A 15,347-nucleotide genomic window follows, 5' to 3' on the forward strand; every position below is an offset into this window, starting at 1 on the left:
TTGTACTATTAGGAACTTTCTCATTTATCTTAACTACAAAATATACACCCCTTTCCCTCAGAAATCGAAGATAAAGGTGTCATGATAAATAACTTCACCACAGTCCTATGAAATAAAAATAGAAATTATTGCTATATTATGATTGTAAAAATGGAGGCAATAAAGAGTTCAGAAATATACTCATTTATAATCAATTAAATGATGAGTCATAATTTGAACCCTAATTATCACATTATGTAGAAATCACAATTCAGGTTTTGTGTCCTCATTTATATGTTAAATAGTTCACATTTAAAAAAACATTTTATCATTACATTATCAAATTTGATAAAATCTTATGAAAACATCTAAGTATTCAATATAAATCATACTGTTAAAAGTATAAGGTAACATTAAAACTGCTGAGGTGCCAGATAAGTATTTTCTGTTAAATATACACAATTTAACATTTAGAACTACATAAATTAATTCTTGCTAAAAGTTGATTCAGTTTTACAAAGGCATACTTTGTGAACCATGGTGAATTTCCCCAGCACCACTTTTTAATTCCAAAACTCCTTCGATTAGGTTTAACTTTCTCCTGTCATTCATATGTGAAAATTACAGAAGGTTTACAATACGTAGTCTTAATAGTAACATGTTTAAAAACCTAAGCAAAGTGTACATTAAGTTAGCTACTACTACTCACTTCTTGATTATCATCAAATAAAAAATAAATGAACACTTCATTCATTTAAGTCTGAGGAAAAAATAGTGTACCTTGCTTAAATAAGAATTCCCCAGTAAAGATATCATGTAAAGGATTTCTCATGTTATTTTGTTGAGTAAATTTACTTTCTCTCATTAAAACTTTTTAAAAGTCTAAGGAAGGACATGTACTTATAATGCCATATTACGCAAGTACAGTATTGTTAATAAAGCAGCCCAGTATAGTTGTAAACATCTTAAATGTAGTAAACAAGACTTGGCATGTCTTTTCTCCCCAAAACATGCCATTACAATGCTCTTTCCATGAATAATTATTCTTCCTGGAAAAGTTTTCAGGTATATTTTAAATCTATAAAAAAAATACACTGAAATATGTGAAAAGATTTAGTCATGGCAATTTCACTGAAGCTTTTATTGCCTCTGTTGGTAATATGACAGGGACTGTAAGAAACACAATTGAACTTACAGAGATATGCAGAGGATATTCACTAAAGATAATCTTCATCTCAAGTATTTTTTATATGTGGGCACTTCTAATTTTATACATTTTTCTATTTAAAAAGCATTACATTTTAAAATTTGTACCTGTTTTGACATTTGGCAAAAAGGAAACTGTACCTATGGTTCAGTTTAAAACAAAGAATCAGCATGGGGAGTTTACCGGAATGAGGACTGAAACACTTAGGAGTTAAAGCAATTCAAGGGGCGTGTGTGTGTCTCTCCCTTTCTCTGTCAATCTCTCTCACTCTCTCTGGCTCTCTCACAGACACAGACTCAAACACACACAGCCATATGTGTAATCATTTTTTAGTACAAAATATTCCCTGTAGCCAGACATTTATCTTCAGAATAATCACACCACATTAAATCAGTCTTCTCTTTTCAGCCCTAGTAAAAGTTGTGTTTAATTCTAAGATGCCATCATAGTGAACAACCTTAACTTTTATGCTACATAATTATATTCAAAGCTTTATGTATTTTTGTTTATAATTACACAGTAATTATAAATGTTTAGTACCAACCTGATGACAAACACTATTTTGTTGAAAAGGTTTTGCACTTAAAAAGAAAAATATGTAAAATCCAAGGCACTAGGCCACGAACCAATATCAGACTTTTAAAGAAAACACTTTATATTGAAAAAAAAAAAAAAGCTAATGGGATCTCATTTCAAAACACAGCATATGTGAATTAATCAATCTGAAACCAATAACCATAACTCAAAATCTTCAAGACAGGAAACAAAACAGTACATATATATAGATATATAGATATATATATCTTTTAAAAATTTTTCATAATTGAAGTTCCTCTTTATATTTACAAAAAAATCAGGAAATACTGAAAGCAGCAAGATTCTTCTTTTTCCTTTTTCTTTTAATAACCAATTCCAGTAGCCTGAATAGAAATTTTCAAATTTTTCTTTTGGTAAAACTGCATTCTTGAATTAAAATTATGATTGGAATATTAATATGTCTATAGGGAAAGCTTTCTAGTCTATTTCAAAATCATGTAAATAAAAAGCAGTTTTGATATGTCATTGTTTCTTAAAATAATTTCCATATTTGCATAAAATGTACTGCTATTCTAAGTACATTCCTTTGTTAATATCAACCCTAGACCTTAGAGAGTGCCTGGATATATATCCCAAGCAGAATCTATTCCTATCAAAAGACCATAATCATCGAACATTTGAAGTATTACATTTCTAGCCTGCCTTACGGAAATGTTTAAGAAAGCAAGAAACCCTTCTTCACATGTCAGTAAGTGAACAGGGAAATGACCATTTTCAGCATAAAAGCAGCTCATGGGGCTTGTAATGAAAAAAATACATACAAGATAGCATTCTGCTTTGATGAGAAAACTGAGCTAATCTGAGTGAAACAAAAACAGTAAAGAGACTAGAAGCCAGATTGGTATTTTGCATCGTGTATGCTTGTTTGAAAATCTTTGCTCCTGAAGTAAATATTTGGCAACCACAGTGATTAGCAGTTAAAGCAATTTCAACAAAATAATAAGTCATCGAAAATGGACTATTTGTCTGAAAGAGCAGTACCTATATTATAAAGATTGAACTTCATGGCTCATTACAACCATTTTCAAAATTTAACTGCAACTATTTTCTTATAAATTAAGAGAATTTCATTTGTGTTCCATAGTGCGATGACAAAAAAAAAGTAAAAACAAAACAAAAAAACCCTCATGCCTAAATTTAGAATATTGTATTGTGTAGCAATCCAAAACATTCAAAACAAATTAAATAGTTTAACTTATGTGACAGGCAGATAAGCATTTCAAAAGCATAATGAAGTCCAATTATGTAGTGCATAATGTAGACAGGAGAAGAATCTAACATTATGCAGACATTTTCTAAATAAAAGCTCCCTGTAGGACAGCTATATATAAACATGGGTAAGGTAAGCGCAGACTAGTTCTGTGGAACCTTTTGAAATCAAGAGTCTAAAACACAATACATTTTTCAGGTAGGCACCAAGTTATCCTAAAAAATTTTCATGTCGGTTATTCTGACATTGTTTTTTCATCAGATACTCACATCAACAACACATGTGATTTGCCAGGAAAAAAAAAAAAAATTCCCCCCAAACCAAAACACCATTCCAGATCCAGTACACTTAAATATATCACTCTCATTGGAAGTGCTATTAGCATAGTCTTTGCAACTAGCCCAAAGCGTATATTTAAGAAGTTTTTATAAATTGTTTTGTGATGTTCATATGTTTAATTCTTATGCCAACTGTTTTCTGATGAAGACAGCATTGTGCTTTATGCGAGAATGAAAACCTCAAAATAATCACCATAAAGCTTCTAAGACTTATGGGAGAATAAACTAGGATGGTCCACAGATATAAGATGAAATCCACAATGTTGGAATTATAAATGTTTAGAGCGGCCCAGACTAGAAGACAAGCCCAAACCACCATTAGAAGAATGAAATACGATATGGTCCAAGATGTATCCTTAAAGTTTTGTCTCAACCCTCAGTCTGAATTGTGAGGATTGATCTTCAGTTCAGTCCAGCCAGCAGAAATTGACTGTGCAATTTTCTGTTGTATTTATTGTACAGACTATGTACATTCTAGAAGGTTCCTTTAGTGCTACACTGTTGTACTTTTTGTCCCAGCAATTTGAGGGCGTGCAAATTCCACAAAGTCATCAATAAGAACAGGCCATGCTCCTGGAAAAAAGAAAAAATATGAAAGAAAGAGAAGGGGGAAAAAAGCAGAAATAAGGCTAACATTTTAGTAGAATCCTTTTTTTAAGACTTCCTCATAAGCGTTAAAGTATATCATTCTTATCTATTCCCACTGATTAAGTCTTTCAAAACTCAAACTTTTTGGACTTTTTACCCCAAATATTCCTTGTATTCCTTGTGATTTATTACTCCAACATTTGGTTGTTCCTTGAGTGATAAAAGTAACTTTTCTGGCAACTAATCAATAATATGATTTTCTGAAGGCCACTGCAGTCAGCCAATGGAAGTAATTTGGTCAAAACTGGCAGCCTGAGGCAGGAGAATGGTGTGAACCCGGGAGGCGGAGCTTGCAGTGAGATCGCGCCACTGCACTCCAGCCTGGGCGACAGAGCGAGACTCCCTCTCAAAACAAACAAACAAACAAAAAACTGGCAGCCTAAGGAGCAGCTATGAAATGATAGCATGCTGCCAGTGCTGAAGGCATAGGAGGAGAAACAAGTTTTCAAGCATTCTGTGGCCATCTCACAAAGGAAATTAACAGGAAGTGTCAAATTCCATCCTATTTCATGCTAATACGTTACTAAAAGGTGTAAAATTGCATATATGCATGTCTCTACACATTCACATGCCCATCACCAAGTCAGAAAGCTCTCCATTTTTGTGTAAAACCTACCAGAAGACACAATTATTAGGTATATGCAGGATTAAACATTTCTCACTCTGCAGGGAAGATTATAAACAACAACGACATGAAGAAAAGAAATAACATCATCCCTGATTAGCCTTAATGATTCCAGGACACTTAAATGATTCCAGGACACTGAGATCACAGGGGGTTTTTCAAAAAATATCTCCATCTTGCATCCTGCCAGTTCTCATGCGGACTAGGGAAATATGTATGAAGAAATCAATGTAAATCACTTCTACATATAGAAAAATACAAGTCCACATCCTAGTAGTGGATGGTAGCACCATCTTTATACATTTATGAAGAAATAGCAGAAAAGTATTCAGTGATTATTTACTGAATGCCAATAATACTATATTAGGCGGCTGAAGTAAGTTTCAAAAAAAATAGGCCGGGCGCAGTGGCTCATGCCTGTAATCCCAGCACTTCGGGAGACCGAGGCGGGTGGATGACAAGGTCAGGAGTTCAACACCAGCCTGGCCAACATGGTGAAACCCAGTCTCTACTAAAAATACAAAAAATTAGCTGAACGTGGTGGCAGGCACCTGAAATCCCAGTTACTTGAGAAGCTGAGGCAGCAGAATCGCTTGAACCCAGGAGGCATAGGTTGCAGTGAGCTGAGACTGCGCCACTGCACTCCAGCCTGGGTGACAGAGCAAGACTCCATCTCAAAAAAAAAAAAAAAAAAAAAGTCACTGAACTTAAGGAATTTACAACCAAGCTTATACAAAAGACTAACAGATGAAAAAGAGATACAAATAAGTACAAAAGTACATCAAGAAGTAAAAAGGTTCCTAAACTGAAAACCTAAAACATGGATAAAAATTACTCATGCCTTTCTGGAAGACATGAATGCTGAGTAGGAATTGAAGGAAACAGAAGAATATAGATTGGTAAACGTATGAAGGTATTTCATACATTCAGAAGAGCATTAAAAAAAGCTTGGAGCTGGGCACAGTGGCTCATGCCTATAATCCCAACACTTTGGGATGCCAAGGCAGGAGGACTGCTTGAGGCCAGGAGTACAAGAGAGCAAGACCCCTACTTCTATAAAACATTAAGAAATTAGTCAGGCATTGCAGCACATGCCTGGTAGTCCTAGCTCCTTGGGAGGCTGAGGCAGGAGGACTGCTGAGCCCAGGAGTCTGAAGACTTGCAATAAGCCATGCTTGCACCAATGCACCTACCCTGGGCAACAGAGTGAGACTCTATCTCAAAAAAAACAAAAACAAAACAAAAGCTCAGAGGAGGGAATTCCAACTCCGAGAAAAACAAAAGTACCTAAGAAGTTCAAGGGTATGTGATAAAAAGGCACGTTAAAAAAAAGTGGTGTGGCAAAAATTTTCATTACCTTCTTCATCATAATTAGACATGTCATCTGCAATCATCGTACTGAAGTCTAAAAGAAGATTCCAAGTGTCTTTTGGTATTGATCGTTTATGATGTTCCTATTTAAAAAACAAAAACAAAATACATTTGTATCACTAAAAAGAGCTGGACAAAAACAGTTTGGACAATTTTAAATACAAGAATGCAAAACAATTGTGTAACAAAATTCTGGTATTCAAATTTCTCATTCTATATCCAATACATTATGTTAATTTATCTTTAAACATAGCAGAATTTGAGAAAACAGAGAGACATGTAGAAAATGTGAACTTACCAACAAAAATTTATTCCATAAGTCTAAGAATTTAAATCTTCCATTAAGCACTAAGTTCCAGTAGGCAATGGCCATTTCTAGATCTGAAATAGTAAAAATGAATTATGTATTTAAATGCTATAAATATTTGTCCCTGCAAAAATAACAAACAAAAAAAACAGGTATGACCAAAGAAAGTCTAAAAATAAAAAACTTGTATCCTGAATACTTATGTATTAAAAATTTCCTATACAAATGAGTTCAAAGTTTGTATCCTCCCTCTTCAAAAATGACCAGGGCCTTTAGGGCAAAAAGTGATACCACTTATCTCACGGGGGAATTCTGTGTTTTAAATTAGAGAATGCAGTTAAACATAGCAGCTCACAAAAGTGTTCAAATATTAGTTACTGTACACCAGGGTTTCTCAACCTGGGCACTTCCAACATTTTAGGCCAGATAATTATTTGTTGTAGGGTGCTGTCCTGTGTACTGTAGGAAATTTAGCAATATCTCTGACCTCCACCCACTAGATGCCAGTAGCAGCTTCACTCAGCCCCCACTGGTGACAATAAAAAATGTCTCCATATATTGCCAAAGACCACCTGAGGGCCAACCCAGATGAGAATCCCTGATGTACACCTACAGGTTGGAAGGTGAAGGACTGCTCTTCAATCCTAAGTAACCTTATGCTCTAAATTATTTACTGACTGATCCTGACCACAAAGAGATCATTAAAAATACTGATCTAAAACTTAAAATTAATAAGAAACCAAGAATTTCTTAAAGTTTGCCAAAGACAATATAAATGACTTTTTAACTGGGCATGGAGCAGAGAAGGGTAGAGAAGGCAATAATGCCGCATAACAAAGAGCTACACTTACCACACAACAGAGAACTACACTTACCACACGACAGAGAACTACACTTACCACACAACAGAGAACTACACTTATCACATGACAGAGAACTATGATCTCTTTCAAGGAACCATAGCAGTTAAGAAAGTGTTTAGTTTTTATGAGTGAATTTACTTCTCCAGCACAAGAAAAATTACATCCTAAGTAACTTAAAAGTCCTTTTATTGATAGATGACATCTCGAAACCATTCTTTATAATTGAGAAATCATGAGCGATTAGGAAAGACAAAAATTGAGGCAAGTGCTGCCCCAATTTTTAAAAGCAATAAAGAGCCAGGCGGGGTGGCTCACACCTGTAATCCCAGCACTTTGGGAGGTTGAGTCGGGCAGATCACAAGGTAACAAGTTCAAGACCAGCCTGGCCAACATGGTGAAACCCCATCGCTACTAAAAACACAAAAATTAGCTGTGCATAGTGGTGGGCGCCTGTAATCCCAGCTACTCGGGAGGCTGAGACTAGAGAATCACTTGACACTTGAAACCGGAAGGCGGAGGTTGCACTGAGCCAAGATCACACCACTCCACTCCAGTCTGGGCAAGAAAAGCAAAACTCCACCTCAAAAAAAAAAAAAAAACAAGGAACAAAGAGTAGGCTGGGAGCAGTGACTCTCGCCTGTAATCCTAGCACTTTGGGAGGCCGAGGCAGGCAGATCACTTGAGGTCAGGAGTTCAAAACCAGCCTGGCCAACATAGCAAAACCCTGTCTCTACTAAAAATACAAAAAAATTAGCTGGGCGTGGTAGCAGGCGCCTGTAATCCCAACTACTTGGGAGGCTGAGACAGGAGAATTTCTTGAACCTGGGAGGTGGAGGTTGCAGTGAGCCAAGATCATGCCACTGCACTCCAGCCTGGGCAACAGAACAAGATTCCGTCTCAAAAACAAACAAACAAAAAAGAGCAAACTTGATGCTAATTCACTGTCAAAAATGGATGATTTGTAAGAAATCAATTATAGGCTGCATGCAGTGGCTCATCCCTGTAATCCCATCACTCTGGGAAGCTGAGGCAAGAAGACTGCTTGAGATCAGGAGTTCAAGACCAGCCTGGACAACATAGCAAGACCCCATCTCTAGAAAAAATTTAAAAATTAGCCATTCATGGTGGTGCATGCCTGTATTCCCAGCTACTCCAGGAAGCTGAAGCGGGAGAATCCTTTGAGCCCAGGAGATCAAGGCTGCAGTAAGCTATGATCATGCCACTGCACTCCAGCCTGGGTGACAGGTGACATCTCTTAAAAACAAACAACACAACAACATAAAAAACAATACCTACCTCCCCACCCCCACATACACACACAGTAGCTGGAAACCTGCAAGACTGACCCTTAACTTTCTTCAATGATGGAGACTACATATTCCTCAACTAGCAGACTGAAATACACAGTAGGCATTCAGAAACTGCTAAGTCGACAAACTTCCTATGGTTTCACATACAAACATACTTACCTTCAAATCCATCATCCTCATCTTCCTTCAAACTCAACAGAAGAAACTCTCCTTTCTTCTATCCAAGGATAAGCCCCTTATAGCTCTATTCTAAATCCAATACCATCCTGCCTCTTTAAGGAATCTTGTCTGTTGATTTGCTTTCCCCTCTTCTCAACATCTCCAACTTTACCTTGTTCTCTGGCATTTCGAACTCCATCAAGAAACATGCTCAAGTTATCACTTATCTTTTTTTTTTGAGATGGAGTCTCACTGTGTCACCAGGCTGGAGTGCTGTGGTGCAATCTCGGTTCACTGCAACCTCCGACTCCCTGGTTCAAGCGATTCTCCTGCCTCAGCCTCCTGAGTAGCTGGGATTACAGGAACGCACCACCACGACCGGCTAATTTTTGTATTTTTAGTAGAGACGGAGTTTCACTATGTTGGCCAGGATGGTCTCGATATCCTGACCTTGTGATCCGCCTGCCTCGGCCTACCAAAGTGCTGGGATTACAGGCATGAGCACCGCACCCAGCCAAGTTATCACTTATCTTTTAAAAATCTTTCTTGGATCTTTTTTTTTGACCAATCAAAATAGGTTTGTTTTTATTATTGTTATTATTATTTGAGACACGGTCTCGCTCTGTAGCTCTCTTGGATCCCTTGATCACCTTTACTGGCTATACCCTTTTTCTCCTTCCCTTCACAGGTAACCTTGAAATAGCACTCAGAGTCTTCTACTTTTATACATAATTTGTTTGAAAATCAAATTCTGATGCCCATGTTTTAAGAGAACTAAAAAATACATAATACTGGCTGGGGGCAGTGGCTCACGGGTATAATCCCAGCACTTTGGGAGGCCAAGGTGGGCGGATCACCTGGGGTCAGGAGCTCGAGACCAGCCTGACCAACATGGCGAAACCCCATCTCTACTAAAAATGCAAAAAAATTGGCCGGCACGATGGTGGGCGCTTATAATCCCAACTACTCGGGAGGCTGAGGCAGGAGAATCGCTTGAATCCGGGAGGCAAAGGTTGCAATGAGCCAAGATGGCGCCATTGCACTCCAGCCTGGGTGACAAGAACAAAACTCTGTCTCAAAAAAAAAAAAAAAATACATAACACCAATTTCTAATGGCACTTCCCTTTTAATCTTTGCAATCTGTAAAATCTGTAAAGCCAATATTCCTTCCAGGTTGTTTAATTCTGTTCTTTTCTTTACCAACTCAACATACAATTGTCTGGCTTAAGTGCCAAAAATGTTGTGACTAAATATTTGCTGTTGTTAGTGTGCTTAATTCGCTTCACTTTAAATGCTTTAAGTTTATCAGAACTAAGCATATTGCTAGTATATTTTTTTCCTTTTCAACTAATTTGTATAAAATAAGGATGATGATGAAATATTCAAATAAGTACTAACCATGTGGCACCTATAAATGCCGGTATGTCAAGCTGATATACCAAAATAAGAATTTGACAAAAGTAAAAGTTCAGGTTGTAATCCTGAACAACATAGTAAGACTTGGTCTCTACTAAAAATCAAAAACACCAGCCGAGCATGGTGGTACATGCCTGTAGTCCCAGCTACTTGAGAGGTTGATGCAGGAAGACTGATGGAGCCCAGGAGGTTGAGGCTGCAGTGGGTCATGGTTGTGCCACTGCACTCCAGCCTGGGTGACAGAGAGAGACCCTGTCTCCAAAAAAAAAAAAAAAAAAAAAAACACCACACACAAAAGAAAGTAAGTTCAGGTTGTAAAAGAAGATAATTTTTTTTTTTTTTTTTTTTTTTTTTTTTTTTTTTGAGATGGAGTTTCACTCTTGTTGCCCAGGCTGGAGTGCAGTGGTGCAGTCCCTGCTCACCACAACCTCCGCCTCCCGGGTTCAAGTGATTCTCCTGCCTCAGCCTCCCAAGTAGCTGGGACTACAGGCATGAGCCACCATGCCCAGCTAATTTTTTATTTTTAGTAAAGACAGGATTTCTCCCTGTTGGTCAGTCTGGTCTCGAACTTCTGACCTCAGGTGATCCGCCCACCTCGGCCTCTCAAAGTGCTGGGATTACAGGTGTGAGCCACCACGCACGTCCAAAAGAAGGGAATTTCTTATAGTCTACATTCATTGCCCTGTTTCCCCATTTCCCACACATTCTAATCCTGTTAACCAATGTCTACCTGTCATCCACCCCAACGAAATTAAACTCTGAAGGGTCATCAGACCCCCTGGTTACTAAATGAATACTCTTATGTCCTCTCTGCCATATCTTAGAGAACTGAGCATACCTCCTGATAGAACTGTCACTTCCTTCAGCTTCAATGATAAGCACTCTACTGATTTTCCTCCATTCAATCTAGGCTTCTCACTTTCTTTTCCTGGGGCTCCTCTTCCTCCATTCATCCATTAAATGTTGGTGTTTTGTAACAATGTGTGTCAACAATAACCACTTTTCCAACTTCCCTCAGATTTTCAAACCTATAACATTTTTCATGTTATACATTCAACCGCCCCTAACAGCTCCTAAATCTGAAACCTATCTCTATATTCTAGACTCAGATATCTAACTGCCTGAAGACATCTTCCAACTTGGTATCCACGAACAACTTCAACTCAGGAGGGCTCAAACTGAACTCTATCTTACCTCTATAGACCTGCTCTTCCTTCTATGTCACCACCCACTATAGTATTTCTCTATGGAACACTTCTCATTAGCACCACCCCCATCCCCATCACCCTGCACCCCCTTCCCATGGCCAGTAGAAACCTTAGGTCATTACGACAAAAACCCCACAGGCTCCCCAGATGTCTCCTGAAAGTGTTGATAATCCCTGAGAAAGGCTCCTTCCTTCCTCATCATACACAACCAACCAAAGTACCTTTTAAATCTATCTCTTCTCCATCCCCACTGGGAAGGCTTATGTTAGGATATTCCTCATTTCTAACTAAATCACTGGGATAGCTCCATAACCAATCTCTCTTCTAGTTCAGCTTTCACTCCTTTCAAAGGAACACAGTGCTTTGAGATCGACCTTTCAGGCATGAATCTGGTGTCACTTCCATGTTAAAATTCTTCAATCATTTCCAATTACCTTTAGATAAAATTTGCACTTCTTGTCAAATGAACTCACTTGCAGTTCCTCAAAGGTGGAATGTTCTTTCACCTCTGAGCAAGTGAACATGCTAACCCCTCAACCTGAAATGGCTTCTTTTTTCCTTTGGTCTTGAAAACGTGCATTCATTCTTCAAGGCTCAAAAACTATATACCCTTTTTGAAGGTACTGCAAACTGCCCCAGACAGACTAAAGATGCTCCTGACTCCATGCTCTCAGTGAAAGCAGTCAAGTGTTTTTGAATAAAAAAGGAAGACTTTAACTCAAAAAGATTAATAAGTTATAACTAAGAGCTGAAATACATAAGATTAAACAAGGATAAAATGTTAATTGTCACAGGTATAGGAAAAGAAGCCCTCAGAAAGAAATTTATAAGTGATGAAGAGAGCAGCTTAGCTAGCGAGAGGTGATTTAACATAGTAGTTTAGAGTATGAGTTTTAGTCTCTTAAACCCCTACTCTACCACCAGTTAAGTGACCTTGGGCAACTGGGCTGACTTCTCCTTGATTCCATTTAAAATGAAGATAACAACAGTACCTATCCTTACCTGGTTGTTCTAAGGACTAAATGAGTTAATACATAACAAAGCATTCGTAACAGTACCTGGTAAATAACATATCAGTTCTTACTATTATCATTATTTTAAATCATTTAGAACTATTAGATTCTGAAGCAGTATTGGAAAAGACAACAAAGTCAGTGATAAGGTAACAAGAAGCAACAGCAGTTAAAATAAATGGAAGGAAAATATAGAGAAAAAGAAATAACTAAGTCCTAATAACAAGCTATTGCATAAAATTGAGATCCTTGCAGAATAAATCCTTAAGTCCTTATGGTAAAATGTAAAATGCAAACAGAGATACTCCCCATGTTATTCTTTCAAAAAGAATCAACAAGAATAATGTGGTATTTCACAACAGATCATCAGCTGAATGCAGGATGAACATGGAAATGAATTGAGACTAGACCCAATCACAGTCCCTAAAAGAAACAAAATGTTGCCAGCTCACTGGGGAGGATGGAATGGTGATTAAAAATCCTATTCACAATGTCTTTTTTTAATCAATCTCAACAAATTTTATAACAATGAAAAAAGAAATATAAAATAACATATATAGTATAAGTCTGTTCATACAAAGTTCAAAACCAGCACACATTTTCAAATGGTTCAGCAAATAAAATATGTGTGTACATCCATCTACTGAGATATAAAGAAACCGTGGTAAAATGCTAACAACTGGGAATCCAGGTGAAGAATACGCAAAAGTTCACAGAACTATTTTGCTACCTTCTTTGATTGATATTTTCAATTGATATTTTTTCAAAACAAAAAGAGGAAAGTTAAAAAACCAGACAAAGCTAATTTATATTGTTTAGGAACACAAACATGGGTAGTAAAAGAATTAAGACTATAATTATCAAAATTCAGAATAATTTTCAACTCTGGGAAGAAAGATGAGCTTTTGCTGAACGAGAGCCTTGCTGGGATCTTCTGATGCCGGCAGTTTCTTCACCTGGCTGTATAAATGCATGAACTTTTCTTTATATTTATTAAATTATCTATATAAATTCTATGCATTTTTTTCTGTGTGCACATTTCACGAGAAAAAAGGTAAAAACAATGTGATGAGGTATATAAAAATACAAATAAAAATCGCCATACACTTGTTAAACGTTAGTATTTGAGAATGCTGCTTCTGCTTTGTAACATGCAAACATAAGTATGAGGCTTTTGCTATGAGTCATTTACTTGAGATCATTTACCAAAAGGCACTTACTGAGGACCAATTTTTGAGGCTAGCAATATAATAATGTCATTTTATTTTTACATGAGGTGGTTCCTTTCTTATACAACCACCAATTCTGAATCTGGTTTAGTTTGGTATTAGATAATACATCATACACAATTTATATTGTTCATGTCTAAAATTTGTCTACTTTTTTAAAGCTTTTTCTGATTTCCTCATTAGGATTTCACAGTATCTTTTGTGAAATAGTCAGAAGTTGGTCAGAATTTCACATTCTTAAATTGACTTTTTCTTTTTTTGAGACTGAGTCTCGCTCTTGCTGTCCAAAATGGAGTGCAATGGTGCGATCTTGGCTCACTGCAACCTCTGCCTCCAGGGTTCAAGGGATTCTCCTGCCTCAGCCTTCCAAGTAGCTAGGATTACAGGCATGCGCCACCACACCCGGCTAATTTAAACTGACTTTTAATACAGTAATATTAATTCACTTGAGGGTCTCCTCCTGTGTTTTCTAAACCAATATCAAAATCCAAATCATCATCACTTTCTTCACTTCTTCTGCAGCTTCTTCTATGGTTGGAACTTAGATTATTTTCAATATTCTCTGTTTTTCCTGGTTCTTTATTGAACAGAATAGCAATGTCTTCTTTCCACATTTTGCGCAAACTTCAAGTTCATAGGCACATGGTCTACACGTTATGAGATAAGAATCCTCCACTGTCTTTTGTAAACATTTAACACATTTTTTAGGTTTGATAATGGTTTGTATTTGCTATATTTTACACGCCACTCAAGAACTTCTTTACAGTGCTGACATACTCCATCAGGAGGGTTTTTTTTTTTTGAGACTGAGTCTCGCTCTGTCACCCAGGCTGGAGTGCAGTGGTGCGATCTCGGCTCACTGCAACCTCCACCTCCCAGGTTCAAGTGAACCTGCCTCAGCCTCCCGAGTAGCTGGGATTACAGGCACCCACCACCACACCTGGCTAATTTTTGTATTTTTAGTAGAAACAGGGTTTCACCATGTTGGTCAGGCTGGTCTCCAACTCCTGACCTCAGGAGATCCACCTGCCTTGGCCTCCCAAAGTGCTGGGATTACAGGCGTGAGCCACCGTGCCCAGCCGCACCATGGTTTTGCGCTACTTTTCTTGGTCTAAACATGCTTATCAAACTTTTTTTTTTTTTTTTTTTAAGGCAGAGTCTTGCTCTGTCGCCCAGGCTGGAGTACAGTGGCATGATCTCAGCTCACTGCGACCTCTGACTCCCGGGTTTAAGCCATTCTCCTGCCTCAGCCCCCCGGGTAGCTGGGATTACAGGCAGGCACCACCATGCCTGGCTAATTTTTTATTTTTAGTAGAGATAGAGTTTCACCATGTTGGTAAGGCCGGTCTCGAACGCCTGACCACAAGTGATCCACCCACCTCAGCCTCCAAAGTGCTAGGATTATAGTCATGAGCCACCGTGCCCAGTTGAACTTGTCATTTTTGAAGCTAAATATATTCTGGTGCTTCTGAGGCCTGGAATGAGGCACGTTGCCTTTCTGGGAGCTCATCACCAAAACCCCAATCACCCCTCACTGGGAGCAGGCAAAAGCCACAATGTCTTAATTTACTTAGAAATATCTACGGCTAATACAAAATAACAACAACAACAACAAAACACAGAATGTGGAGTCATAAGGCCTGAGATCTAGTCTCAGTGCCAGTCCAACCACTCTCCAGTTAGGTGACCTTATTAACAAGCCAGTCTCTCTGGCTATGAGTTTCCTCATCTATATGATGGAGAAGATAATATGCTTTTACTTAGCTCAAAGGGGTTGTTATGAGAACCAAATGGGATTATACAGATTATCGTGTTCTTTAAAACACTATAAAATTGTTCCTAAATATTAAACTAAATATTTAACAAA

At 37.7% G+C, this 15,347-nt stretch overlaps 1 protein-coding gene across 3 annotated transcripts in view; it reads right to left on the reverse strand.

Annotated features, from left to right (window-relative positions):
- Positions 1-1,582: 1,582 nt before the first annotated feature.
- The window catches only part of DCUN1D1 (defective in cullin neddylation 1 domain containing 1), a 43,057-nt gene continuing 29,292 nt past the window's right edge, over positions 1,583-15,347 (reverse strand). For all 3 annotated transcript variants that reach the window (XM_019024573.4, XM_031009509.3, XM_019024574.4), the window contains exons 5-7: positions 6,274-6,356; positions 5,962-6,058; positions 1,583-3,904 (exon numbers count right to left, since the gene is read on the reverse strand). In XM_019024573.4, the coding sequence (XP_018880118.1) occupies positions 3,825-3,904; positions 5,962-6,058; positions 6,274-6,356 (260 nt within the window). In that variant the 3' untranslated portion in view covers positions 1,583-3,824. The remainder of the gene's footprint in view (positions 3,905-5,961; positions 6,059-6,273; positions 6,357-15,347) is intronic.

This window comes from Gorilla gorilla, chromosome 2, assembly GCF_029281585.2.
Source record: "Gorilla gorilla gorilla isolate KB3781 chromosome 2, NHGRI_mGorGor1-v2.1_pri, whole genome shotgun sequence".
NCBI classification, from domain to species: Eukaryota; Metazoa; Chordata; class Mammalia; order Primates; family Hominidae; genus Gorilla; species Gorilla gorilla.